Source organism: Dioscorea cayenensis, chromosome 6, assembly GCF_009730915.1.
Source record: "Dioscorea cayenensis subsp. rotundata cultivar TDr96_F1 chromosome 6, TDr96_F1_v2_PseudoChromosome.rev07_lg8_w22 25.fasta, whole genome shotgun sequence".
NCBI lineage: Eukaryota > Viridiplantae > Streptophyta > Magnoliopsida > Dioscoreales > Dioscoreaceae > Dioscorea > Dioscorea cayenensis.
Genome location: NC_052476.1, coordinates 4,868,578 through 4,884,479, shown reverse-complemented (window position 1 = coordinate 4,884,479; position 15,902 = coordinate 4,868,578). Strand labels below are relative to the sequence as shown.

Genomic DNA, 15,902 nt, shown 5'->3' with positions numbered 1-15,902 from the left:
AATAAACACAATACCCAACACTCACCCAACATAACATGGTCTAGAAAACTCTCTAAACCTTCGTCGTGGCCATGGCTAGGGTTCGAGCCGCCAAGGTACTCATGCCCTTGACATTGACCCATCAGTTCACCAGTTGGTTACTCCGGCTACCCTGATGAATATCCAGTCAGGGCTCTACACTCCCACCGAGCGGCCCTCGTAGTAATCAGCCAGTCAACACGCCACCTCAATAGGCTGGCCGTGAAGACCGCCTACTGCAGTAGGATATCACCAAAACAATCACCACAAAAAAATACAACTCCACTCGGAGTACAATATCCATCCATAATCATAAATCAAGAATACCTCGGCCATTTGCACGAGGACAAGATAAACACATAAGCAAAGCCCAAACTTTTAACACAAAATAATTTGCAAGTCCCAACACAAGCAACAACATGGAAATCCTTTCCCTTTCAACAATCCAAAATTTGTTCCAAGCCTAACATTTCACAAAAACAAAGGTTTCCACAACAATTCTCAAGTTTTATACTAAATAAAGATTTCACGAACTCATGAATATGTATATTAATCACAATTCCCACGATAACAATTCAAATGCCAAACGAGACATCCAAGATTTTTCTCGATGAATAACTATCATTCACCAAAAATACCAAACAAGTATAAATCAATAAAACTTACTTAAAACATGATGTGCATATATATATATATATATATATATATAGCTATTGCCATTCTTCTAATAAAGCTATGCTAAAATAATTCCACTCACGGAAAAAGGCAATTTGTCTTCCTCTTAAGCTACTCCTCGGCTAAGCCTTTGCCTCGATCCAAGACTTCTTCTCCTTGCCAAAGTATGACAAATCACAACAAAAAAATTAGCAAAAAGCAGAAACAAACAAGAAAAAAACCCTAAGTTTTCTAACAAACAACCCTAATTCGATCCTAGGGTTGGCTCAAAAACTAGGTTTAAAGGTTCCCAATGAGTTTCTAGGGGTTTTAGCTTCAATCTAATCCAAAGAAATCAAAGAAACAACTAAAGATTGCCGGTGCTACAGTAAAACCGACCTTAAAACTAAGATTTTCTTCAAACTTACAACACCAATTCAAGAAATTTCACCACAAGCATCCTCAAACATGAACAACAAATCAATGGCTTTAATTTAAGCCTACAAACATGCAAATCCATGGAGAAATTCTAGGTTTTAAAAAAAAACTAAAACAAGGAAAATACAAGAATAAATACGGTATGAAACTATAAATCCAAGCTTATCAAGTTCAAGAGTGAGGAAGGAAGGAAGAGGACAAGAATCTCGCCGGAAAAGAATTTAGGAAGAGGAAGGGTTCGGCCAAGTAGGGAAGAAGAAGGAGAAGAAAAGAAGAAGATAGGTTTTAGAGAAAAATCGTCTTTGCTCTCGATAGCAGGTTGCTCTGATGGCAGTACGTTATCAAACCCGAGGGCTTCTACGAGGAGCAGTCGCTCTGAGAACCCGATGCACTTTCTGAGACCGGTTTGCTACTGAGGATCGAGCCCCTTTCTGATGTTAGGGCTGAAAATCTATAGCAATGGGCTAAAGCAATCTATAGTAAACCCTGGTTATAACAGCAATGAAGAAATAAGCTGCTACAAAATACATAGGTACTTTGTGCCCTAAAATTCAAGCAAAACTTGATAAGATAATTCAAGATTCTAGTAGATGTTGGGCCAAGCATGCTGGTGGTCCCAAATACCAAGTGAATTGTGGTCCGGCAAACCAACATGTGGTTGATATGGAGCTCCAATCATGTACATGTAGAAAGTGGGATCTTACAAGTATCGCATGTGTCCATGCAGTTGCAGTAATGTTTTGTTATAAAAGAAAGGCTTGAAAACTATGTGGATCCATGCTACCATAAAGATACACAATTGAAGATATACTCACATTTCATTCAACCAATTAAAAGTGCAAAATAATGGACTCATGTGGAAAATATCAAGCCAATTTTACCTCCCACTCTGAGAAGGCCCCAGGAAGACCAAAAAAGAGCATGAGAAAGGAAGCAGATGAGACATCTCACACTCAATCCAAAGTTGGGAAGAAAGGAATGTAGTTGAATTGTGGAAAATGTGGAAAATCAGGCCATAATGTGAGAACATGTCAAGGAGAGATTAGTCGCAACAGAGCACTAAATTCAACTAGTGCAACAAAATCAAGACCAACTACATTGGTTGTAAGTAATATATACTCTATATTTTACTTCATTAATTATCAATTTCAGTAGACATCTAGTATGTTAACTAACAAAACTTAATTTGTTTTTTCTTATTTATTAGAGTAGGAGAGGCAGTGGAACCACCCAAAGGCAAACTTCAACAGATCATGAGGTAGAATTAGTTTATATCTTATTTAAATTTTGTATATAACTATTGTTATGATATAATGTCCAGTTAACATAAATTGTAACATTCTATTTTCTATAGCAGGCTAACATAAATTGTGTAACTAAACAGGCAAAGACCATACCCAAGGTAATTGAAATGAATATAGAACTAGCAATTGATGAGCAATAGTGTTCTATTTTAACACATTCCCAAGCATTCTATTTTGTAGAGATGTACTACACCAAATCAAAATGAGGATGGTTCAACTCAGCTATTTGTAGTGACTGTAAGATGGATGCCAGATGTGAGTTACTTAGGCACAAACCTTTTTTATAAGCTTTATTGGAAATTGATTTTCTAACTTATGTTATTTAGGACTATGTTAAAGGGTTCATCACAAGTTGTTCACAGAGAAGAAGGTTCTGTGACTGGACCTATTGCAAATCCACCCAGGCAACAACATAGATAACAGGGAAGACAAGTCCCCTCAAAGTATTTGGCTAAAGGGAAGAGGAATATACCCCCATTACCCAGCAATGCTGAAGTACCAAGTAGGACAAGGCAATGCAATGGTACAAACAAGGAGAATTACTACTGGGGAAATTGTGCAAAATATGCACACATTAACTAATTCTATCTTTTGGAAAGTAGCATGTCAAAGAACATATGCTTATTTTGCTTTTATTTCTTGTTTTAGAAACATGTAACCAGTGGCATCATTGTCTATTTTGTCTTTAAGTATTATAGTATATACTATAAAGTTTTGTATTTTGTGAACAAATGGCATGTGCCTACTGGGAATGATCATTTTATGAACAAAGTGTTCCAAATATGAATGGTATTTTGTATTCTACATACATATTGAATTTTTCTAGAAGCTTTTAGTTTCTGCAAGGATTTAACACAAGATAAAAGCAATTTGCCTCGTCCATGTAGATTATTGCCTTATTTTAACATCTAAGATAAGCACAAGTATTATAGTAGCTTACAGAGATTTTATAGCTTCATTTATAAGCCAGAAAATTACAATAGAGAAAATTGAGGCCAATTTCACATTTGTAAGCCAAAGTAAGCCAGAAAATTATAATGACTATAAAAGACAAAAACAAATCCACAAGCTCTACATTGATTGTACTAGAGAAAATCAGACATAAAATGAAATATTTCTCTTATTCCACAGAGATTAACTTCGTGGATGAACTCGCCCAAAGCTCCTCCTCTCTCGACTGAACAAGGAAGAGGATAGTCAAAGGAAGAAGGGAAAATTCACGTGGCATCCACTCCAGTCATTGTGCGATAGGGCAGATAAGGGTTCGTGATGGAGAAGAAAGGGTTAGATTGCTCTTTTCAAAGAAGAAAAAGGGGAAGAAAAAGGAGGGAGTCCACATGGCATCCACGTGTTAACTTGTTTAGCTGAGTATGTGCGACATGGCAAGCCATGTTGGCTCCCCGTTAACATCGTAAGGCTCGGTGACTAAAAAAAACGCAATAACAAATGTAAGTGACCGAATTGTAACTTTTTTTAAGTGAGTGACTAAAATAGAAACACCCAAATAGGTGGGTCACCATTTGTGTTGTTTACCCTTTTTTTCTTTTTTTATTAGGGTAAACTACATGTTTAGTCACTAAACTATTCGTATTTTCCTAATTTGGTCACTGAACTAAAAAATTTCAATTGGGTCTCTAACATTAGCATTTCCTTCCAATTAAGCCACTCGTCTCAACATCGTTACCCTGATGCTGAGCTGGCGCGCCACCTCCCTGACATGTGTTAGACTTTCTCTTGAGTTATTGACATGGAATTCCACTTCAACATGGGTTTGAGGATGATCCATGGGGATTGCACATGTATGGAGGGTGGGGAGGGGGGATAGTGTGGGTTTGAGGTTGAAGCGAGAGAAGCTTGCAAGGGAATCATTATTGAGGTTTGGGATAACAGTGTTATGTGGGAGGAGCAGAGAGATGAAAGATACTATCTCCGTTCATCCTGTAACTATTATACTCCTCCTTCACATTGAGCTGAACCTCCTTCCTCGTCGCCCGGACATTTATCAGGTAGAGAAACATCTTCAAGAATCGACCTGCAATTCAAAGTAAAAAAGAAAAAAAACTTCAGGTCAATCCTCAAGTAACAAAACCAAACAACAAAAAAACCTCAATTCCATCAACAAAAAAAAGAACAAAATCAGATGAAAAATAATAAAATTAACAAATAAAGAATTAAAACACCATCGTTCTTGTAGGGGAGGAGTGGCGCCACATCGGCATCACTGAGGAGGCATCTAATCCTACATGATCCTTCATTAAACTGAACACCAAAAATCAAACATTCGTAAACCAAACAAAGCAAAAAAAATCAAATAAATTCAGGAACACATCTCAAAGACATTATCCAATGTCGCATGATCAAGGGCAGCTTTATAAGCAGTGGTTTCTAGTTTGCGGAGGTCCGAATCAACGGCGATAGCGAGCTAGCGGGTATGTTCCTCGTTCTAGGTCTTAGAGATTAACGAGGAAGCAGAGTCCTGGATCTCCCATGCGAGCTCACCGAGGTGCGCGACCTTCGTGAGAAGGTGGCGCTCTGCGTTGGTGGCTTCCATTCTCGGCGAGGTCAGATTTCAATTGCTTCGAGCTTTTGTTGGAAAGATAAATCGGCGGACTTGCTTTGCTTTGTGTAATTTATAATGGCAGTGTGTGGGATAACAACTGTGTGGGAGGAGTTTCAGCTCAAAGTGAATAAGCTTGGAACAGGTGGATTTGGTGTAATTTATAAGGTAGGTGACAATGGATTGCTGAAGTGGAATGCTATGTCAGCAATCTAAGAGAAAGTCTAACAAAGTCAAACAGTATCAGGTGGGGTGGTGCGGCAGCTCAACATCAAGGTAACGACGTTGAGGGAAGTGACTTAATTGGAAGGAAATGCTAACGTTAGTAACTCAATTGATTTTTTAGTCTAGTAACCAGATTAGGAAAACAAGAATAATTTAGTGACTAAACATGTAATTTACCCTTTTTATTATCATACTACTAGATTTTTTATTTATCCAAAAGAAATACCTGAACATGATAATTGTGGAACTAACAAAAGCAAAAATCTCGATTGCTATTATCAAGGCAATGACTTCAAGATATATATATATATATATATATATATATATATATATATATATATATATATATATATATATATATATATATATATATATATATATATATTTACAATATGAATAAATTACCCTCCACATATTTGTGTTATCGTATTTCAATCTTAATTTTAGAATATTATTTTTTTTAAAATATATATATATATAAATCATATACATAATTTGAATCATCAGACTTTTGAGTTGGCAGATGGGTAACCAATATAGGCGAAAGGAAAAAGGGGCAAGGGTGTGCTTGAGCATTGCCCCATGGAAAAGTTTATATATATAATTAAAATATTAACAATTATAATTCATATACATATAGTTTTCTCTTTATTATTTTTTTAAATTCCACCCTCGCTATTTAAAATAAATTAAATAAAAATAACAAAATTATTATATTAGATAAAATCAATGTTTAGTGACAATAATAAATATTATATAATATGGGTAGTGAAACATGTATCTTCATAATATTTTTTTTATTTTAAAATTTTATAATTTAAATATAATTTTTATTGAACTTATCAATTTATAATTATCAATTTTCTAAGAATTTTAATGTGAAAAATAATAGTATATAAATAAAAAAAATAAAAAAAATACAACCATTATCTCAAAAATCTCTAAGAAATATGTACTCCTTCGCTCTCAAAATCAAATGTAATTTCTCTCTCTCTCTCTCTCTCTCTCTCTTAAGCCAAAAACGTGGTATCACAGTAAAATTTAACTCTATATCATTTACTGGTTGGATTGATTAGTGGTTTTTTTTTCTCTTGGCTCAATCTCTTCAAAATTTATGTTTTATCTAGTAGGGATTTATTTTTCTTTTTTTTATATCTAATTTAATTTGTTTCATTGATTATTTGTTATTTTTTTGTGAAAAAAATATGCGACATTTATTAAATATTTGTTTTGTTATTTGTTATGAAAATTTTTTATAAAGAATTTATTGTGCAAATTATTGTAAAAAATTGTTAAATATATGTTTGATGTTATGAAACATTAAAAAATGGATGTCCGTTATGTTTCTTACAAACTCCTCTTGACTCTTGGCATTTCATTTGCCAAAAATTTATTAGGTTTCAAATTTAAACCCTATATATATAAGTACTAAAAGAATGAAAATAATAACAACAAGAAAGAGAACTTCCTCTACTTTATGTTTGTTCTTTGTTTGTCTTGATATATTATCTAGTTTTATAACACGTTATCAGCACGAAGCTTTAACCAAGCTCTGACTAATCCAATTTCTCGGCAAATCATTTTCACAATATATGGATACTACAAAATCCATGGTTAGATTAGACATCAAAGATGAGGATGTATGCCTTGTTGATAGTGCAACAACACACTCAATATTTAAAAGCAAAAAATATTTTTCCCATTTAATAATGGGTAAAACCAATGTCAATACAATATCGGGCACTATAAATTTGATTGAAGGCTCCAGAAGAGCAAATATATTGTTTCCTAGAGAAACAAAATTTATTATAACTAATGCATTATATTCTCCAAAGTCCCACCGAAACTTATTAAGTTTTAAAGATATACGTCTCAATGGGTATCACATAGAGACGTCAAATATGGGAAATACTGAATATTTATACATTATTGTTGTTACTTCAAGTAATAAGCAAGTATTGGACAAACTGTCCGCATTCTCATCTGGCCTTTATTATACATATATTCGAATAATTGAGGCAAATGCTATAGTAAACCAGAAGTTGACTTACTCAAATAAATTTATTCTATGGCATGATCAGTTAGGCCATCCTGGATCAATAATGAACTTGAAGATTCTTCAATCAAATGAATTTTCATGTCCAGCATGCTCTCAAGGCAAATTTATTATCAGGCCATCCACAAATAAAATTGGAACTGAATCTCCTACGTTTTTAGAGAGAATTCATGGTGATATATGTGGACCAATTCATCCATAATGTGGGCCATTTAAATATTTTATGATTTTAATTGATGCATCAACGAGATGGTCACATGTTTGCATATTATCAACTCAAAACCTGGCGCTTTCGAGGTTGTTAGCTCAAATTATTCGATTACGAGCACATTTCTCTGATCATGCAATTAAAACAATAAGTCTTGATAATGCTGGTGAATTTCCATCTCAAGCATTTGATGACTATTGCATGTCCATTGGAATAAAAGTTGAACATCTTGTTGCTCATGTTTCATACACAAAATGGCTTGGCAGAATCATTTATTAAGCGGCTCCAATTGATTGCTAGGCCATTATTAATGAAAACAAAGCTTCCGATCTATGCTTAGGGGACATGCAATTTTACATGTCGCATCACTTGTGTGCATAAGGCCAACAAGTTATCAAAAATTCTCCCCCCTTCAATTGGTTTCTAGGCAAGAACCAAATATATCTCATTTGAGAGTTTTTGGCTATGGAGTATATGTCCCAATTGCTCCACCACAAAGAACTAAAATGGGACCTCAGAGGAGATTAGGAATATATATTGGATATGAATCTCCTTCTATTATTAAATATCTTGAGCCATTGACAGGGTATTTTTCATAGCTAGATTTGTTGACTGTCATTTTGATGAGACATTTTTTCCAACATTAGGGGGAGAAAATGGAAAGATGAAAATGTTGAAAAAAGAAATCACATGAAATGCTCAAAGTTTAAATCATTTTGATCCTTGCACAAAACAATGTGAACTGGAAGTTCAACGAATAATTCATTTACAACGAGTTGCAAATCAACTACCTGATGCATTCTCTGATCCAAAACAAATAACAAAATCACATGTACCGGCGGAAAATGCCCCTATTAGAATTAATGTTCTAGAAGGATCTCTTATAACAAATGAATCTGAAGTACGCCTGAAACGTGGAAGACCAACTGGTTCAAAAGATAAAAATCCTCGAAAGAAAAGGGAAACAAAAGATCATAAAGAAAATGCAGATAAAATAAACATTGAAATAAATAATACCAAGCTACTAGAAGAATTTCAAGATCCTGAAATTGAAGAGGAAAATCATGAAATTTCCATAAATTATGTCTCAAATGGGAAAAAATGGGACATAAATGAAATAATTGTTGACAATATCTTTGCATATAATGTGGCAATTGATCTTTTGAAAGATAAGGATTATGAGCCTAAATCTATCGAGGAATGCCGAAAAAGAAATGATTGGCGTGAATGAAAAATGCAATACATGCGTAATTAAACATCTCTACAAAACGAGGAGTTTTTGGATCCATAACTAAAACACTTGCGGATGTTAAAGCTAGCTTGAGTTACTAAATGGGTATTTATACCAAAACGAAAATGAGAAAAATGAAATTATTAGATATAAAGAAGGCTCGTTGCACGAGGGTTTTTGCAAGAGACACGGTATTGACTATGAAGAAAGCGTGCTCCCACGCAATAGATACAATCACGTTTTTCGCTATCTAATTAGTCTTACGATACATGAAAAATTACATATGTAATTAATGGATGTTGTTACTGCGTACTTATATGGCCAAATAGATAATATATATATATATATGAAAGTCCCAGAAGGACTTAAGATGCCTGAAGCATACAATTCGAATTCTTGGGACATGTATTCAATTAAGTTACAAAGATCTTTGTATGGTTTGAAACAATCTGGGCGTATGTGGTATCATCGCCTCAGTGAATATTTGTTAAAAGAAGGGTATAAGAATGACCCTATTTACCCATGTGTGTTCATCAAGAAATCCGAAAAGGAATACGTGATAATTGGGGTATATGTTGATAATTTAAATATAATTGGAACTCCTGAAGAGCTTCAAAATACCGCTAATTATTTAAAGAAAGAATTTGAAATGAAAGATCTTGGGAGAACAAAATTTTGTCTTGGACTACAGTTCAAGCACTTAGATAGTGGTGTTTTTATCCACCAATCGACATATACAAAAAGGGTTTTGCAACGATTTAATATGGATAAAGCATATCCATTAACAAGCCCTATGGTTGTTCGATCCCTTGATATTCATAAAGACCCTTTTAGACCTCAGGAAGATAACGAAGAATTACTTGGTACTGAAGCACCATATCTTAGTGCAATTGGCGCATTGATGTATCTTGCTAATTGTACTCGGCCAGATATAGCTTTTGCTATAAATTTATTATCAAGATATAGTTCTGCACCAACACGTTAGATAATTAGTTAGATATGCAGATGCGGGATATTTATCTGATCCGCATAAAGCCCGATCACAAACTGGTTATGTGTTTACACATGAGGGAACAACCATATCATGGCCTATGAAACAAACTATAGCTGCTACTTCTTCAAATCATGTAGAAATACTTGCAATTCATGAAGCAAGTCGTGAATGTGTTTGGTTAAGATCAATGACACACCATATTCAAGAAAATTGTGGTTTGTTGTCCCAGAAAGGACAGCCCAACAATATTATATGAAGACAATGCGAGCGTATAGCTCGATTGAAAAAGAGGATACATTAAAAGGCGACGAGAACAAAACATATATCACGAAGTTATTTTTCACACATGATCTTGAGAAAAATGGTGATATCCATATTCAGAAAATACAATCCAGTGAAAATCTGCAGATTTATTCACTAAGGCATTACCCACATCTACTTTTGGAAAAGTTTGTTCGCAAGATTGGGATCGTCGCCTCGAGGATCTTTCAAATAATGTTCTCTTCAAGGGGAGTCATATATGCGTTGTACTCTTTTTCCTTCATCATGGTTTTTGTTCCCACCTGGATTTTTCGACGAAAGGTTTTAATGAGGCAGCAGATGAAGCGTATATCAGGAAAGTTGTACTCTTTTTCCTTCACTAGGTTTTTTTCTAGTAAGGTTTTAAAGAGGCAATTTCTATATAATGGGCATTTAAGGGGGAGTGCTATGAAACATTAAAAAATGAATGCCCATTATGTTTCTTACAAACTCCTCTTGACTTTTTGACGTTTCATTTGCCAAAAGTTTATTCGGTTTCAAATTTAAAGCTTATATATATGTACCAAAAAAATGAAAATAATAACAACAAGAAAGAGAACTTCCTCTACTTTATTTTTGTTCTATGTTTGCCTTGATATATTATATAGTTTTATAACATTTGATTAATTGTTATGAAAATTTTGATTATTCATTAGTGTTACTAATTGAATTAGACTATGAATTTGTATTAAGTTTTTTCCTAATTGCATTATTTATTACTTTAATTTTTCATTATTAGTTGAGTTAATTGTTAATTATATAGGTATGAAAGATTTTTTATACTTAACCCAAAATTTTTAGATGCATGTATATTCTATATAGATTATTATTATAATCTCAAATTTGAATTAACAGAATTGTTTAAAATTTATAAATTTTTAAAATTTGAATTTAGTACCTTTTAATATTGTTTCTAGTTGTGCACCATGCTATGATAATTTAATATAATTCATTGTTTTTATATATATTAGATTCCTTGTCAAAGAGCACATTTCTTTGTCAGATTGGACTAAAACGAGGCCAACGATGGGGCTTCATCTAAAGCTTACCTGGTAAATGATTTATAGGCCTTTGAAAATTTTATATATTCGTCTCTTTGCATTTTTAATATTTTTTTGGCTTATTTTTATTTTTTTGCTCTCTTATTTTTTTTAGTTATTTTTCTAGGTTCATGAACCTCGTCTTCTTCTTTTTAACTCCCATTGAAAAATATCTTAGGGCCCAACGCAGATACTTTTTTAATCAAACATGAATGTAAATAGCCATTCATAAATGATATTTAATTTTTTTAATAAAATTAATTTTTTTTATAATGTGGATGAGCGACAACCCACATTCCCACTATTTAGGCTTTAACTATATATTAAGACTGTGTTTGATTGTCCTTTTTTTCCTGAAAATTTTTTCCACGGGTCATATTCCAGCTAAATAGGTTGTTTGTTTGCCAAAATTTTTCGTGAAAATTTTTTCCACAAACTCTATCACGCATTCTTATTTTCCTCAAATCAGTGAAAAATTTTTCCTGCCTCCACTCTGGGAAAAGTTTTCCAGGAAAAACATAAGAGGCTATGTGAAAAAATAACATGGGAGGCAAATCAAATTTGGGATAAGGATCAACTTCAATGTTTTTACTTTTCTTTTAAATTTTTTTTTAAAAATATAAATTATATAATTTGATAATATTTTAAATAAATTTATCCAGATCAGTGAAGAGATCCCGAGATATTTTGATGGTAAGATTCAATTCCACGTAGCTGCTGTTTATAATTATCAAATGTTATTTTAAATATTTTTTTTTAACAATTTTAATAATTTTTCAAAAAAATTTCATGGAAAATCTAACTTTTCCAAGAAAAATTGATGTAATCAAACAATAAATGAGATTTTTTTCATGAAAAATAAGAGCAATCAAACAACAAAATATGAATTTTCCATATAAAATTTTTTGATTTTCTCACTAGAAAATAATGTCAATCAAACGACTGTTTTTTCATTTTCTATGGAAAAATATTCCATGAAAAAAAAAATTTCTACCATTTTCCATGTTGCCAATCAAACACACTTAAGAGAAAATCAAACTTTTTACTTGCATTAGAATCATATACTTTATTGATTCAGTCATTACCATAGTGGTTTTTTTAATTGAATTGATTAACTTTAAATTCAATATATAACTAATATCACAGTAGTTAATCATGATGTCATCTGGTTCAAGAATCAAATTATTCCCTAGTCTTTTACTATTATAACTTGACATATAATTTTCTAACCATAATATAAAAAAATAATATCATATAGAAACATGTGTTAGGATTTGATAGGGGGGATCAGAGATGAACCTACTTATGGAACATGCAAGATGAGCACAATTACAACGCCCACCCAAAACTTGAATCACAATCATAAACAAATTAAGGGCATTAAAAGAAATGTGGAATCTAGAAAAACATAGAAAAGGCCGGCAAGGAAACTACTAAAGCTAACGTGGCACAAAAGTCAAAACACTAATGGTTGACCACATCGAAGACAGTTGGCGAGTGCCAACATTGCCGAGCTTTCATGGTGATACTCACGATGAAACTCGAAACCCTTTGTTTAACAATGTATGGTTCATTGTCATCAGCTCCATCCTCATCCAAAATTAAACCAAGATAATTTATTACTTATATATTTAGTATGTTGGTTGATTCCATTATGATCAAATACTCCCTGCCATTTTTCATTTTCACTTTCAAATCCTTGTTTTTCCCAATAATTTTTCACTTGTGAGAACTTTAAGATAAATTCTAGCATTAAAACATGATGCCTAATTTTTTTAAGAAAATTGATTGTATATTTTCATAAGTTATTGTTTTAATACAATTATTTGTTTTGTTTTTTTACAATCGAGGGACAACTAAAACATAATATTTTTTTAAATTGAATAACTAATAACTAAGTAATAAAACCTATAAAAGGAATCCACACGTCTCTCTTTGCTTTAGATATATTCAAAAATCTCATACTTTAATTTTTTTTTAAAATATTATTTTTTTAAAATTTAATTAAAATAGAATAATTTTCACATCAATTTTAAAAGTTAGAAGTTTAGAATGAAGGAACATAGTCAAACGATCAATTCTAGGTTACACGCACAGATGCATTTGTATTAAACAAAACAGCAGCTATGAGTTCTTTAACGTTTGAAAAAAGAAATAATAGGGTTCTTTATAAAAACTATAAACATTGCAGGGACTTCCTATTACTTTCCATAACTCCCCTCCAAACTAGTTTGCCCTGGCCACCATCCAGTTGGCTTAAACCTTTCTATTTATACAATGTAGGACATTAGAAATGAGAGAGAGAGAGAGAGAGATGATGGAGGTTGTCATGGAGGAAGGAGGAGATATCTCCGGCTGCAGCTCCACCACCACTACCACAATTGACGATGACTTAAACTACGCATTAGCGGATTGGTCACCACTCATCGTCCACTCACCAATGTTTTCCGGCACCAACAACCTCCCGAGTGTCATCGAGACTATCATCGACAAAAACACACCTAAAGAAGAAGTAGGAGTAGAAGAGGAAGAAGATAATAAAGGGTTGAGGCTTCTACACTTGCTCATGGCCTCAGCAGAAGCCCTTTCGGGGCCGACAAATAAGGGTAAGAGTAATGATTTAGCCAAAGTGATATTGGCTCGGCTCAAAGAATTATTGGTTTGGTCGTCGGAGATTCGTTCTCCGACGAACATGGAAAGCCTTGCTTTGCATTTCACCAAAGCACTTGAATCTCTCACTCATGTTTCAATATCACATGGCAACACCGCCGGCGCCGGAAATTTTCTGACTGCATTCCAGCTCCTGCAAGACATGTCGCCTTACATTAAGTTTGGCCATTTCACTGCAAACCAAGCCATCATTGAATCAGTGGCATGTGATCGGAGAATACATATAATCGATTACGATATCATGGAAGGCGTCCAGTGGGCAGCTTTGATGCAAGATCTTGTTTCCAAGAATGATGGTTTACCACCACCGCACCTCCGTGTCACTGCACTTGCTCGTGCTGGAGGTAAGCAAGTGATTAATGTTCAAGAAACCGGCCGTCGTTTAATAGATTTTGCAAATTCAATCGGCCAGCCTTTTTCGTTCAGCCAATGCCGGCTTGATAGTAGTGACAAATTATGTGCTTCTCGAATTAAATTGGTGAAAGGAGAAGCACTTGTAGTGAATATTATGCGACATTTGCCACACTCTCCACATCGATCACAAACGTCGATGTCCTCGATTATCAGCCTAGTGGCTTCATTATCACCGAGACTTATAACAGTGGTTGAAGAAGAGAATGAAGAGATGGAGAAAGGCGAAGGATTTATTTTGAGGTTCAGGCAAGTATTGCATCGGTACTCGGCTGTGTGGGACTCGTTGGAAGCCGGGTTTCCGATGCAAAGGATAGCGAGGGGGATGGTAGAGAATGTGCTCTTTGGGCCAAGGATTGCCGAGGATGTGAAGATGGCGTTTGAGAGAAGTGATGAGGGAGATGGAGATGGAGAAGGAGATTGGGGTGGCGGAGAAGTTGAATGTTGCCGGATTTAGACCGGGAAAAATAAGTTTTTTTAACCATTGTCAAGCTAGATTGCTTGCAGGTTTGTTTCATGAAGGATATAGGGTTGAAGAGAAGGGAGTGAATAAGATTGTTTTAGGGTGGAAGTCACGGCCGTTGCTTTTGGCGTCTGTTTGGTCTTCTCCGGTGAGAAGCTCTAGGAGGATAGTCCAGAGCTAGACTAGGGTTTTTTTAATACGTTGTGTTAATTTTGACGCTTTTTTTTAATGATATTTCTTTTGTAAAAAAATAAACAGGTGTTTCGATTCCTTCTAATTTTTGTGTTTAGGGGATCATGCAGAAGGTTTGAAATATTTTTTTATAAATGTGGATTCTTAGGAATCTGGAAATGATACACTCAGGAGTACTTCATTCTTTTGTTTAGCTTATAAATTTTTTTTTTTTTATTATGTTATTAATACTAACTAATATTTCATAATCCTGCTTGGCTTGAATACAAGATTGCTAAAAATATAAATGATTTTTTAAAAATAACCCCTAAAAATATTATAAAATAAATAAATAAATAACAAAATCAACTAAATTGGCTGCAACTCATCTAAAATGATAAAATATTACATAATTAAAAAGAAAATTGATTCTTGAATTTCTTCCACACTCATATCACGTCGAGGTGGTATATAAGAAAAAACTGCAAAATCAAATGTAATTAATAGTAATCGATTAGTTAATATGTTGGTTGACTATATTATTAAACACAAAAAAAATTATTGGCTAAATCAAATTATTTATCAAATTATGAAAAGATTCAACAATAGACAGAAACAAATCCATTATGTCATAATTTAATAAAATAATTAAAAATAGTTAAAATCTAAAATATAAAGGTCCAAGAACCTAGAAACAAAGAGAATGCAAAGAGGGAATAAACTATAACATAAAATGCTTAATTTGCTTTCTGTTTGTTTGGTTTGATGTCAAGTTAAAAAGTATAGTCATCATGTAATTAGGATGGTAAGATTATCCCCATTATCTATAACTATTACTAATAATTTAATACTCTTTATGAAAATTAATTTACACTAAAATAATTACTTAATTTAATAAAATATTAGTTAAAATTTAATATATTTATATTTTTATATATTTTTTACCATTAAATTTAAATAACAAATAGTATTTTTTCAATACTACAAAATTTAATTACAAAATACTTAAATTGTAATAAGACATTAACATTCATCCAAATATAACATTCAATACTAATCATATCAATGCATACATAATCACACTGAGCCAAACCATAAGCTCATTCCAAACATAATATTTAATATTCATAATTGCATTACTACATACATGATCACATTTAAC

At 33.1% G+C, this 15,902-nt stretch overlaps 1 protein-coding gene across 1 annotated transcript; it reads left to right on the top strand.

The window, feature by feature from the left end:
• The first annotated feature begins 13,342 nt into the window (after nucleotides 1-13,342).
• On the top strand, nucleotides 13,343-14,738 carry LOC120263072 (protein NODULATION SIGNALING PATHWAY 2-like). Its single transcript, XM_039270992.1, has one exon. The coding sequence runs from the start codon at nucleotides 13,343-13,345 to the stop codon at nucleotides 14,561-14,563; it is 1,221 nt and encodes a 406-aa protein (XP_039126926.1). The 3' UTR covers nucleotides 14,564-14,738.
• Nucleotides 14,739-15,902: the final 1,164 nt, after the last annotated feature.

Coding starts and splice junctions, on each gene's coding strand:
- LOC120263072 (XM_039270992.1), top strand. CDS start 13,343: ATGGAGGTTGTCATGGAGGAAGGAGGAGATATCTCCGGCTGCAGCTCC.